The following is a 13,957-nucleotide window of genomic DNA, read 5'->3' as shown; positions in this document are numbered from 1 at the left end:
GGGAATTGGAAACCAAACAAATATTGTTCTTATTATTGTATGTCCTTAACTAGAATATTAGGTCAGATCTGCTGTCTGTTGAGCCAGAGGACAGAATGTATAGTTGATATTGTTTTTGGCTGTGCTGCAAATGCATACTCTATTTTGCTATTTGGGGGCAAATCTCACAAAAGCTTAGAGTCAGGGATCCTCCTTTCATTGCCTTCCCCCCTGCCCTCCCCTTCAAACTCTCTGGCAGCCAGCTCCCCTGCATGAAATCAACGTCTGTCCACTTGTATGTATGTCCTGTTCAGAGCAGTCAGAGGTCATTCTCCTGGCTGTGGGGGAGGCTGGCAGCAGGGTGGCAAGCAGTTAACTCCTAAACTAATGGGTGTTACATTCGGCTACTTTGGTTCTTGAGGTTCTTTAGCCTTCTCATCAATTCTGTGAACTCTCAATATTCTTCCAATAAATCACTGTTCTGTTATTTGCAGCCAGAACTCTGCCTGGTTCAAAAGAAAAAGAAGTACAGCCTTTTGGAAGAAAAACAATTGAGATGTTCAAGTACCATGTTTTCCTGGTAGTCTGAGAATTCCTTTTATGGAAAGTAGGGGCTCTGTTTGACAAATAAAGAATTAATGATATTCAGACTTTATTCTAGTGAGACCCAAGTTACATGTTTAAGGCCTATGGAGTCCCTCTGATTTGTTCATCAATCTCTTATATAACATGTATACAATATGGACCAAAAGTTCAAGGTACATAAATTAAGACATTTGTTCTTGTATTAATTTCAGGGAATAAAGTAAAGCAAATACTGAAAGCGTTTATGATGTAAATTGGTAAGTCCTTTTGTGACTTTTAATCTTTTCAGAGAATAGAAGATTATTTTTCTTGGTATTTCCTTTTTGTTAAACTCTGATAAATGATTTGCAGGTACTGAAAGAAACCGCTTGATATCTCATAGATAACCCCAAGTAGAGCTGCCTTATCTGTGTGTTCAGCTTTTACTTGTGCAGTTTGACAGTAGTTGCAAAGTGCCTTTTTAATAAAACACACCTTTAAATAACTCTCTCAGATTAATTTCAGCTTTTAAAGTGAGAAGATGGCTTGAACTACCACTGCTGCTAGCTCAGCTGTGGATCTGAAATATCCAGCTGTGCCCTTTCTGCCTCTCTCATCACCAGTAACACACTTTGTAATCAGAACCCGTCTGACACGTGTGCTGATGTGTGAGGTGAGATGGCATCTAGTTCACTGTAGTGGCTCTTTAGTGCTAGACCGTAGTAAACATTTGTCTTTGTCAGCCGTGAAAGCAATGATTTTTGAGGATGCGCAGGGATTGCAGACATTTTTTTCCGTTATGCTTTTGTCTAAGTCTGCACAGACATAGCAGGAGATTCATATCCAAAGAGACTTGATTTACTTATTAGGATATAGTGGTGTTTAAAAGCTGTTTCTAAGGGTTCTACCCTCCTCTCAAGGAAAGAAAAAGTTAACTGATGCTCCTATTAAGCCTCATATTATTTCCCCTTTTAATTACTCTAGTTATAGCAAATCAAAAGGACTGCCTACATGTAACTAGCCACCATTGGTATTTGGCCTATCATATCGGATCCTTGGCCAGGTGAACAATTTTAAAAAAATCCAAACCTTGAATTATCTATAATTATCTATTGTGAGAAGAATCCTGACTAGTAGCCCCCCAAATCAGTTTCTTTAGGGAATCATTATTCTAAGTGAAAAATTTTATAATAACAAATCTGATGAAAATAATTGCTTTAGATAACAGGACAGTAAATTGAGCATTTTTTAAATATAATACCTCGTTTACTACTCCCAAGAACTTTGTGAGATGAGGCTTCTTTTCTAGAGTAGTAAACTGGGACATTGGTGAAGTAACTTCTCCAGATCACATTAAAGCTTAATTCCAGGCTTGTCTGACTCCAAAGTCATGTGCTTAATCACTGGGGAGCACATCCTGTCATATGTGGATGCTGTGCCAGACACTCGGGTTACAAACTGGAATTTGAAGTAGCACTTGCATTCAAGTGCTCATTGTTTAGTGGGGCAAGATGGACAGTAAATCAGCAATACTTGACAGAATGTTGTGTGCTATGACAGTGCAGTAGAAAAGTGCTAAGGGAGTTTGAGGAAGGTCCTCTATATCAGACTTAGGGTCACAGAAGTTTTCCTGGGAGAGAGGATCCTTGAGTTAAATTTTGAAGGATAACTAGAAGCCATCCAGAGGAAGATAGCCGGAGAATGGTATTAGGCACAGAGGCATAGTCCCTATATCAGCATAGATGCATGAAAGAGAATGGATCAGGAATGGTACATAGGTCCTTATAATTGATGTGAGGGTCATGTATGTGGTGTGCAAATAATAATTATTGTTAGCAACTAAGTTTTATGTGTCAAACTATGTTTTAGGTGTTGCATCAACACTTTCTCATGAGGCAAAGACCAGATCTTGTAGAGCCTTGCTGCATAGATAAGGAGTTTATATTTTTATCCAGGTTGCCATGGGTGGCCATGGAAGGATTTTAGATCATGGGAATGACTTTATCTCTTTTAGAAAGATCATTGCTAGCTGTTTCAGTTCGCTGATGCTTCTGGAATATGATATGCCAGAAGTGGATTGGCTTTCTAAAGGGGATTTATTGAGTTACAAGTTATAATTTTAAGGCTATGAAAATGTCCAAGTTAAGGCATCAACAAGAGGATACCTTAACTCAAGAAAGGCCTATCACATCCGGTCTTTCTCTGTCACGTGGGAAGGCCCATGGTGATATCGGCTGGCCCTTTGCTTCTGGGTTTTGTTGCTTGTAGCTCCTGGTTTTAGTGGCCTCCTTTCTGAGCTTCTGTCGTTGTCCAAGCATCTCCACATGTCTGTGTCTTGCTTTCATCTCTCTGCTTTCTGAGTCATCTCTGAGCTCTCTCTCTCTGTGTGAGCTCTTTTAAGGACCCAAGTAAACTACCTTGAATGGGCAGGGCCACATCCATGGAAATAATCTAATCAAAAGGTCCCACCCACATCTCCGTGGAAACAATCTAATCAAAAGATCCCATTGGATTAGAAGAGTATGGTTCTTCTGTGGTTCCTAACAGTTTCAAACTAGCATAGCATTGTGAAGATTAAATTGCAGTTGGGTAAGACCTGAGGGAAAGACAACAATCAGAAGAACAGCATAATTATTCAAGGCATGGTGGTGATGTTCTAAACAAAGGCTTTAGAGCTGGGGTGGAACAGACAAATAGTAGAGGCAGGTTTGGGCAGATTTACAGGACTTGGTGACTCATGGGCTATATGAGGTCTTATGGAGCTTAAGAATTGTTAAGTGAAGGAATGCCCTTTGTTTCCCCAACAGTAGCATAGAATTTCTACTGTTAGGGACAAGAAGGAAAACAATTTTAGTTTAATTTCAATTTGTTTTCCTTTCTTCTGTTACAAGGCTTCCCGTCTCCAATTCTAAAAGCACCAAGAACAGAGTGTTTGCTTTGCTGGAATCTTTCCTTTGGATTTTTAGATGATACTTAAGCCCACTTGAAGGTCTACCTAGGAGGCCTAGCTCTTTTTAAATGTTTTTATGCCCTTGCTCTACCTAAGTGTACAAAACATTAAAAAAATGCCCTTGGTAAGGAATGTTATAAGTATTGGAGTATTTCTATGCCCTACTTTCTGTTTGGAAACGTTCTGTTCAGATAGAAACCAAAAAAAGAGGACTAATACAAAATGTATTTCCTTCATTTTCCCTCGTTTTTCCTTCATTTTCAGCGAAATTTGTATTTCTTCACTTTTTAGGAAAACATAGTACATAGTCTGAAACTGACCCAAGCGAAGTTTGATTTGGATATGTTTATGAATATCGTACAAAAATAAAGCATGTTACCTAGTTATAGTCAAGCCTGGGAATTTGCTGCGGTTTTTATTGGATAATGCTCTTCATATGAAAATTGATATTAAAATTAAACTGTCAGGGTGCACGGGTGGTTCAGTGGTAGAATACCCGCTTTCCACGTGGGAGACCTGGGTTCAATTCCAAGATTATGCACCACCACCAAAAAATAAAAAAATAAAAAAAATTGCCTCATTGTCAATCTCAAGAATTACATCTTAAAAATAGGAAGGGTACACTCTGTGCCTTTTATCTTCCTTATTAGACCTCTTAGTTTAAAAAAAGCAACAAACAAATCCTCCTCTGTGAACACCTGGAAGTTTGGATAATTAGGAATATATTTTTCTTGCATTAGAATCTCTCAAATCTAATTATCAGATAGACACCCTAACTTTCAGAAGCCCACTTTTGGTTCTTCTTGAAATAATGCACATGAGGGCGTATGAATGCCACTCATCAAGATGACTGATGCGTGGACTGGGAGCCACGTGGACCCCTGGCCTGGTTCAGCATAGCAGCACTCTCTTCCATTCAAAGTTTCAGATGTCTGCCCCTCTGCAAAACCTTGAGGCCAATGTCTATAGCTGCTAAGCATGAAATCCCCTGCTTCTGTTTGTTTCTTTTGTTGCCACAAGTTAATAGGGACAGAGGCAGGAGACAGCCCAGGACAAAGCAGAAATAATGGAGTATTCCACCCCAAAAAGGAATGTAGATTGAGAAATACAAAGGGTAAGGCAAAGACAGACTTAGTGTCCCCAGGCAATGTGGTGTATTGGCCAGAAGCTTCAGTTTGGGACAATTCCAGGCGAAAGCCCTTCATCTGTGATCTCGGAGCAGTCCACATGGTCAAAGGTTTGATCCATCTTCTGTAAAACCGATTTATTGTCTTTCCCACTGAGGTCATAATGAGCCATGGAATTTTTCACCACAGAAAGTGGATCAGTCCAGTAACGTGGGAGTCTTTACCTGGGATATATCTGGTGACCAAGGGCCTCATCATAGCACTGCATTGCCCTGAATATTATTCCTGTTGCTTTAAGTGCCATTTTAGTCTTCATGCTCTTCTCATTCCTTCCTGTGAAACTGTAGTTGCTCTAAGACATCAGGGTATATTTGACATTTATTTTTCTTCTTAAAAATTAAAAGCATTAGCTGCAAGTTTGCATGTTCATTTATAGGCCATCTCCTTCATGTGTGTTTTCACATAACCCAGTTTATCTGTGTATCTCCTGCCATGCTCTTCCTCAACACATTTTATTTTTTATTATTATTATTTACCTACTTTATTGAGGTATAGTTTATATGCACACACATTTTAAGGTATGAAATTTTAGCACTATTGCCACATAGATTTTCTCCGTTATTGTCCTGCTTTAAAACCAAAAGTCTTTGCAGTCTCGTAACTGAATGACAAAAAAGGGTTAAATGAAAGAAACAAACAGTGGATTTCTGTTGACTGTGGAGACTGGGGAAAGAGAAGCCCGGAGCTTTTCAGTCTCCCCTTGTTTTCCATCCCAGCCAGTCCATTCTCCTCCTTCCTTACTCCCTCACTCAGCCTTGCAGGAACCTTGAGTATACCATTTCTCACCCATGACCTCTACCTCTACTGCAAGAAGGATGCAGGTCCTCTTTCCTTAGAACGAAAAGTACTTTAGCTACAAACCTGACTGTGCAAGGAATCGGTACAAAGGCTTACCTTTTCTCCTTTCTTTTTTAGGTGTCTTTCTGTTCAGTAACCCAGGCAAACTTGCTTAAAACCCTCTTTCATGCCCTCAAAAATAACCGACAGAAACCTCTTCCTTCTATTCCTGTGCCTCTGTCTCCAGAAATGACAGCACCAGAATAGAGACATGAGTGAGGGCTCTGCAGCCCCAGCTCTGCCCCTTTCTAACCACAGGTGCAAATGCCCTCTACGCGGGATACCTCCTCAGATGTTATGTTAGAGATGCACTGGCTCTGGTGACTCAGAAAACAGCGGTGGGGCAAGACTTCGGGGTTAAAATCCTCACTCTGCTTAAGCAAGTGTCTTGATTTCTTTGGGCCTTTGTTTCCTTATCTTGAAATGAGAGTCATATAATACTTTTCTCATTGGATTGTTTTAAGAAGTAAATGAAGTGAATTCATACATATTCATCACTTACATCTGGTGCTTGATAGTGTTAGCTGCCTTTGAATTTATAAGTTATCAGGATACCTACCCTTCCTCGTATCTTCTCTAGAGCTCAGGCAGCTCTTAGAAATCCTGTAACATATTTTCATTGTGTTTTCTAAAGGCAAACCCATATTTGACTACAATAGACTTAGAAATATTTTACTTTAAATCAAGTAATGTTAGATGTTTAGGCACTTCTTAGTATTTTATCCAATAAATATGTTTAATGTTAGAAAACGCTTCTAGAAATTGACTTCTCTTTAAACACTTGTTTTCACTCTGAGCGTCATAATATACGGGTGCCTGTTTTTGGTTTTGAAACCAACCCACCTAAGAAATATACCCACTTAAAGTTATGGGTGATTTTCCCCTTGCTTTAAATTTTTTGTTCATCTCACAAAGTATTTATTGCGTGCTGCACCAGACCTCGCCCTAAAGCTACACAGAAAAAAGACCTGGTTGTCTGCCATAAGAGACCTTGCACTTTTGTCTGGCAAGACCCGTATTTAAATAATGAGGAAACAGTGCAGGGCTTGGACAGTAACTAGGGGAAGTCCCAAAGTGGACTGAAGAAAATTTTCCAGCAACTATGCAGAACTTCAATCAAATTGAAATCATGTTCAGAATAAAATCATGTATTCATGATGCAAAACAGAGCATCAATTGAAACAAATGCCATGGGCCCAGAAGGCTGGGAATTTAGCGACACTGGATGGTAGGAAATACTGGCAATGTGTGGGGCCGGTGCCAAAGTGGGGCGATTTTGAGCACGACTCCACAACTGTGAGGTTGGAGGATGTGTCTGCTCCTCTGTTGTGGCATCTGGCCACCATTGGTAGCTGTAGAATAAAAATTTTTGAACCAATAGGACCGAGAATCAATGTATCTTTGAATCTGTGTGTGTGGTTCTTTTATCTAATAAATCTAACAGGTGGAGAAACTACACATGGAATAGTATTAACTGCAGTATAGAAGATTGTGTGAAGGACCAAGGAATGGAAGAAAGGATTAATTTTCTCTGCGGGAAACGGGGAGCACTTCCCAGAGGATGTAGTCTTTGAGCTAAAAACCTTGAATAGGAATTCACCAAGTAGAAAAAGGAGGAAAGGGCCTTTATGCTGAGCACACGGGACCAGGGTGGCACAGCAGCATGAAGTGCTCAGATTGTCTGAGGTTCTGGAGAGTTATTTGGAGGGGAGGTGGAGATGAAGAAGGTAATGAGGTGGACAGTTAAGTGCTTAATTAGTCCTTTACTGTGTTGATTCATTGAACAGTTATTGCTGACTACCTACTGTTTCTGGTGCTCTGCCAAACCTGCCAAACTGCTCTCAACCTAAATGATAGGCTCTGGGGATATTTTGAGATGATCTCACTGCCTTGGTGGTAGGCCACCTGACTAAAAGGCAAGCTCTTATTTTACCCTTACAATTTTTATTTATAATATATGCGGTGACCTCCTTTTGCAAGCAAATATTCCTAAGGATTTTGTGTACATTTTTTAGCTAATTCATTTTTCAGTTAAAGATTATGTGATTAGATGAATTTTCCAAAATCACAGGATTATGACCAATGATTGTGGTCTTTGCCCTCTCTCAAGATCTTGGCACACTGTCTCCTCTCATATCATGTTGCTAGAAGTTTGTGAATACGTGCTATGGAGAATCATCCTATGTCTTAATATAATAAAGTAGGTTCTTTTTTAAAAGAAACAAGACATAACTGACCCTTTGTGAAAAGGCCTGGAAACTGATGCAGTCAAGGCAACTGAGACTATGCCCTGTGTTCCTCCACCCCACCTCCCACCCCTATAGAGACTATAGTTATAAATATGGACTGACTCTGTTCCTTATTCCCTGCTGCAAGTGAGGGCCAAGGTTGAATGCAGCTTTAGTATTGTGGGTTGAACTGGGGTAGATACAGCATGTGGAGGCTGCTGTGGGCTAATGGAAGGGAAGGTGCCACAGTCTGAGCTGCATGTTGAACTGCCAGTCCCCAGCCCATGGCAGCTAACTTTCACCCAAGGTACCTTTGGAAAATGAACATCATGACAAAGAGTCATTTACCTGCTATGGTGCCTTCCTCAATAGTATATATACAAGGTACCAAAGTCTCATGATTAACCTCCTAAAGAAGGCAGATAGTGAATTATGTTAAAATGTTACTGGTTAATCACAGGGAAACTGAAGCATGGATAGGTTTATGAGACTTGAACAGACTTATACAATGCGTTAGTGTCTGGCCTGGGAATGAAGCCTGAGTTTGCTGCTTGCTGTCAGGACTGCCGACAGCATTGTGTTTAGCATTGTACGACAGTGAAAGGAGCTTACTCTGAACAATGAGAGAGCTGCTTAGGAGACAAACACAATGAACTTTGGTACAGTATAGTCTAGAGGCCAAAATGAGTAATTTTAAGGGAATTGACTGTGAGATCCAAAGCTTCATTAAGTTTTAAAAAGTAAAGCACATGAAGAGTTTGTGCAGTTTTTAGAAACTGACTTTTAAAAACATGAACAGTCTTCCTACACGTGAAGTAGAATTTTCTTAAAGTCTTATTTTTTGGCTCAAAATCGGACACTATTCCTCTCTATGATTTAGTTCAAAGATTCTGCCTTGAAATAGTTGTCAGTTCAGCCTTTAAGTTCAAGGAACCAAAATACCTCATTTCCATATCCTATGGTTTTTGGGAGAGACTTTTGTTTTATTCAGATTTCATTTGAGCTTCTGCCAGAAAAGTCAGAAATACAGAGCCTGGAATTCAGGAAAGAGGTTCGGAAGGAGATGTCATGTTGGGTATCTTTGCCATGTCCAGGATTGAAAGCATGGGAGTGAGGATGAGATTACTGCAGAGAATAGAGAGAAAAGAGAAAAGAAGGCAGTGGAAAGGAATGCCACTCTTAAATTTTCTTTTTTGCTATAAGTATCTCAGATGACGTAGAGTAAATTAATAGGTGATAAAGACATGAATGGGCTTGGCTACAAGATTTTTGCACTCTGGATTTTTAAGAGAACATGAAGATGAAATTGTGGAACTTTTGACTAAAATATGCCAAGTAATGTTGTTATATAGATATTTTAAACAGAGCAATATAGCATCAGTCATATACAATTTAATTTTACATGTAAGTTTAAAATGGTAGTTTTTGCTAAGGTGGTTGGGCCAGTCTCTCTCCAGGAGATAGAGGAATTCTGGCAGAGTTGCTGAGCCAGAAAAATGGAGTCCTTTAGAATGAAATGGTCACTTGTACGAAGACTAAAGTATCCCATTAAAAGGAGTGAGTTTGTGACTAATGTTGTTTCTGTCAGAGTTGTGCCTGGCAGAGCTCACCTAAGTGTGAATAGCTGCTAGCATGTGGTAATCCTTGAGAGAATGAATGAATGAATGAATGAATAAACTAAAACTCCAAGAGAAACTCTTATCAAGAACATGGGAGGGTGGACAACAGTGACTCAGTGCCAGAGTTCTTGCCTGCCATACTAAAGACCCGAGTTCGATTCCCTGAGCCTGCCTATGTCAAAGAAAAAAAAAGGGAGACTTGTTTTGTCTTGGCTAAGAACAAGGCTTGCAAAAAGTCAGACAGCATCAGCCAACCTTCATTTGAATCTGGGCTGTGATGTGTTGGCACCCAAATATCGTTTATAGCTGTGGTCATTACTCTTATAGGAGAAAACATAATGAAACTAAAGTAAAGCCAAAGAACAGCAACAAATATGATGAGGGGATAGGAGGGGTGGTTATAAGAAGGCAGACTGAAGTAATCAGGACTCCTCAGGCTTGAAAAGGCTGAGAGGAAATAAAATTAGAGTTTAATAAATCCACGAAGAATATAGATTAGATGATGATAGCACTGTTTACCAGAAGTAGGCAGAATCTCCTAAAAATCGAGGAAAAGTAAATTTGAGATAAGAAGCTCTATCTTACTGAGAAAGTAGATCCTGTAAATCAAAGCCACTTTTTTGGAAACTGGGATAAATTTCTGACTTTGAAATGAAGTGAAAAAGTGAAGGCTGAATTTCAAGTCATGATCTTTCTCTTTATAATTTACATTATTTATTATGCACTAATACTTAGTCATTTTAAATGTTTCTAAGTTTTATTTTCACAGTTTTATTTAAAACTTTTTATTTAAAAAGAGTCTGACTGTTTTTCTCCACCTCTCTTGGCAGTGTTTCCGTGCACTTTGCTGCAAGGGGCCACCACCTGCACGGCCAGAATATGACCTGGTTTGCATAGGTCTCACCGGTTCTGGCAAGACCAGTCTGTTGTCAAAACTCTGCAGTGAAAGCCCTGAGAATGTCGTATCTACCACAGGTGGGTATCAGACCAGGGTTCTATCCCGTTCTCTCTCTTATCCCAAGAAGTTCTAGTTTCTTATGTTATTTGTCTGATTCCTCTTTCTCTCATGAGAGAAATATTCAGGGCCTAAATACTTCACACTGCACAAGTGGGCCTCTAATAATGGATGTTGAAAGTAGAAAGCTCAACAACGGTAAGGTAGTAAAAACAGTAGGCAACTTCTCCCTTCCTTTCTCTCCTCCTCTAATTTTGGTAAATGCTTCAGTCAGTTTATTTTAATTTTGAATACTTTAACATACTTTAAATACTTTTTCCAAACAAGATTTGAAGAAGGTTTAATAGCACTAAATTGCTGCATCCTGTATCCTCTGACTAGACATTTCATTGGCACTGAATAAATCAACCTCAGGGAAATATTAATAAACTAATCCTGAAATATGGAACTCAGGTGCTTTGACCAAATGGATTCATCTCAGGCCCAGTCAGTGTCATCCTCCATTGAAGTGTCACTCTTGCTTTCTTTTGTTGGTCGTATTCTGCCTAAACAGTACTACAGATATATCCTAAATCTTCTTATCATTTTTCATTCCAAGGATGAAGGGAAACATTGATCAGGTATACCATGTTGTTTCGTGAGTCGACCAAGGAAAGTCGGTCTAGGGCAGGGGTTCTCAATCAGGGCGATTTTGCCCTAGGAACATTAGATAATGTCTGGAGACATTCTTAGTTGTCACCACTTAGGAGAGAATGCTGTACTAGCATCTAGTCGATAGAGGCCAGGGGTGCTGGTAAACATCCTAAAATGTCAGTAGTATGGCTTTGGGCCTTTACCAAATGCTTCCTCTTTCAACAGTCAAACAAACGAAAGAGAGTATAAACTATGGCAGTTAAGGAAGGGGTAGGATAAGACATGATTTAGGAATGTCGGAAAGATTATTCATTCAGCCAGCTTTTTCGGAGGCACCTACTATGTGCTAGGTATAGTATTAGACACTGGGGATAAGTATACATAAGCTATGCTCCTAGCGTTCTAGGAGATTTTAATCTCTTGGCCATGCATACATTATGTTCATACCCAGAAATGACACAACAAAAAGGGAGTGATCAGCTTGCTTGGAAAGAGGGACATGGAGGAATATACAGTGTAATTTTCTGTATTTGAACTTGAAAGTAAGCCTGATAGAGTGTGAGGTGGAAGAAGAGAATTTCAGAACAGAAGGGAAGCTCCTGTGTAGGCAGTGAGGCATGAAACAGAGACCTCCTGGGGACAATAAGAAGTTCTGCATGGCTATAGTGTATGGTCAGTAGACTGCCAGGAGACCAATTGTAAGAGATAGGTTGGTTCAGCATGGTTGAATCTTAGCAAACTTTTACACTAGGAATTTGAGCTTTTCCTGCAGAAAGTACAGTGCAGAATCATTGGAGTATTTTAAGAAGGAAATGACATGATCAGATGTCCTTTTGAGAAGGATCATACTGACCATGATGTGGAAGCTGAATTGTGGGGAGCATAAGTGGGGGCAGGACTAGAAAACTATTGTAGTAGTGCGGCCAAGATTATGAAGCCCTTAACCAAGGCAATGGCAGGAGGGATAGAGGAGTTTGACAAAAAGTTTTGTCAATATTTGTTGAATGAATAAGTGAATGACAGTAAATGGAGACTGTGTAGTATTTTTATATAAAGTATGTTCATTGAGTCTCATAACAGCCTGTTACGTCAGGTGTGATTCTTTTATCCATAGTCTATTGTTAAATCACTTGAGGCTCTAAGGTATGGTGATATAGCTATTGTCACACAGCTAGTGACAGAGGTAAAATGCTAATTCATGTCATCAAATAAAGTCTAGTGGTAACCAGTGGTTACAATTTCTGATGGAAGTATTTATTTGCTAGTTGTATGTAATATTGTACATATCTGTTGAGTAATATATTATGAAGTTATATAAACCTCATTAGCTTGATAATTCTTTTCAAGTAAAATGATTTCTCAAAATGTGTGCAAGAGTATACTTTTCTCTACTTATTATAGTTATAAACAGAGAAGTGCTATTGCTAGCGAGGAAAGTTTTGAATTATAATATAAAAATTATGATTTATTAAATTCTTATAACTTTTTATTTGTAAATTATAATGTTTTATATTTGTTTTTATTATAATTTTTACATGTTTTCCTATGACTGGAACTCCTTATAACTTAATGGGCTAACTGATTTTCTGATGAGTTAGAAATATTGGCTAACATTTTAGATATCAGACTTCTATGAGTTATCATTATTTTGAACCAGGCATAGTGCCTTTTTGGAAGTCTCTTTGGAGATCCCAGCCATCAAGAAGGTTATACCTGGTTTAGGAAGATAGGGTTTCTAGTGATAAAATAGTTCATAATTTAATGGATGCTTAATATATGCCAGTCCTCTTGCTGAGATAGAATGCATGTGACTATACACTGTCCAATATATCAGGTGTGGACAAGAGGTCAAAGAACCAGAGTCAAATAATGCGTAAGAATAAAATCTGAGAATGAGCTTTTAGATTTGGTGACAATGTGGTTACTAATGACCTGTGATAGAACAGTTTCAGTAGAGTATTGGGGTAGAAAACAAACAAATGGGACATAATAATCAAGAAGAGGGAACAATCTTGCTCTTATGGCTAAGATTGCATATAGACTACTTATTCAATAAAGTAGAGACAAAAAGTGAAAGCAGTATTAAATAAATTGATTTTTTTAAAGAAAGATGCCAAGTGAGCATGTTAATAGACAGAGGTGTAGGAGTAGTGGACCGGGAAATGGAAAGACTAAAGATGTTTAAGGAAAGGATAATGAGCAAAAATGAGTGAGGAATTCTGTCCTAATTCTGACCAAGATATGGAGTAACAGGCACTTGTTTTACCCCACCACTTAAAACAATTTCTCTCTCTATATATATGAAACAACATTTTTTCAATAGAAAGTAAATACTAGTCAATGAAGGGCAGTCATTCTTGAAAAATAGGAAATAAATGTGTGAGCCTTATTACTGCCTCAGCTTATTGCCTTGAGAGAATTTCTAGTCATGCATTTTCAGGGGAGACTTGAGGTAGAGCTAGGTGGACTCTCTGGGTTGAAGAGAAAGAGCTGAGAGTTTGGGGAGACTAATGCATTTGGAGTTCATAGGATAGACTAATAGGAAAGAGAGAGAGAACCCCAGAGATCAGTGGTGGGTTTCCCTTGAGTATTCAGCAAACTATTCAACAGATGCACACAAGGAAACTATCAGAGGTCAGAGAAAGAACCATCTGAAAAGATTTGAACACCAGTGTCTGGTGCACACACAGGGCTAAGAACTGTGCCTGTTCACTGTGGACTGTAGAGACTCATAGTTCATAGAATACTGGATTGAGTACTCAGGAAGGTCTTGCCTCAGGAATGGGTGTAAATTAGCCCTAGGCTGAGCGCTGCTCTGGACCTGCTTAACAAATCATGTTAGCAAGACCCAAAGGCTCAAATTGTTTCCTTGTAACTTAAATACATCCCAGAACAAAGCTATAGAAGATTTGCTCCCCAAAACAAGAAAAATCCAACACCCATTGTGAAGATAAAATTCGCAATGTCAGGCATGCAGTCGAAAGTTACCAGGCTTTCAAAGTGAC

General features: G+C 39.1%; 1 protein-coding gene across 3 annotated transcripts in view; it reads left to right on the top strand.

The window, feature by feature from the left end:
• The window catches only part of ARL15 (ARF like GTPase 15), a 500,112-nt gene that overhangs the window by 162,158 nt on the left and 323,997 nt on the right, over nucleotides 1–13,957 (top strand). For all 3 annotated transcript variants that reach the window (XM_077117135.1, XM_077117134.1, XM_077117132.1), the window contains exon 2: nucleotides 10,195–10,339. In XM_077117135.1, the coding sequence (XP_076973250.1) occupies nucleotides 10,195–10,339 (145 nt within the window). The remainder of the gene's footprint in view (nucleotides 1–10,194; nucleotides 10,340–13,957) is intronic.

The sequence above is a fragment of the Tamandua tetradactyla genome, chromosome 9, assembly GCF_023851605.1.
Source record: "Tamandua tetradactyla isolate mTamTet1 chromosome 9, mTamTet1.pri, whole genome shotgun sequence".
Taxonomy (NCBI): Eukaryota; Metazoa; Chordata; class Mammalia; order Pilosa; family Myrmecophagidae; genus Tamandua; species Tamandua tetradactyla.
Note: the sequence above shows the minus strand (reverse complement) of the source record. Positions and strands in the feature narration are given on the sequence as shown.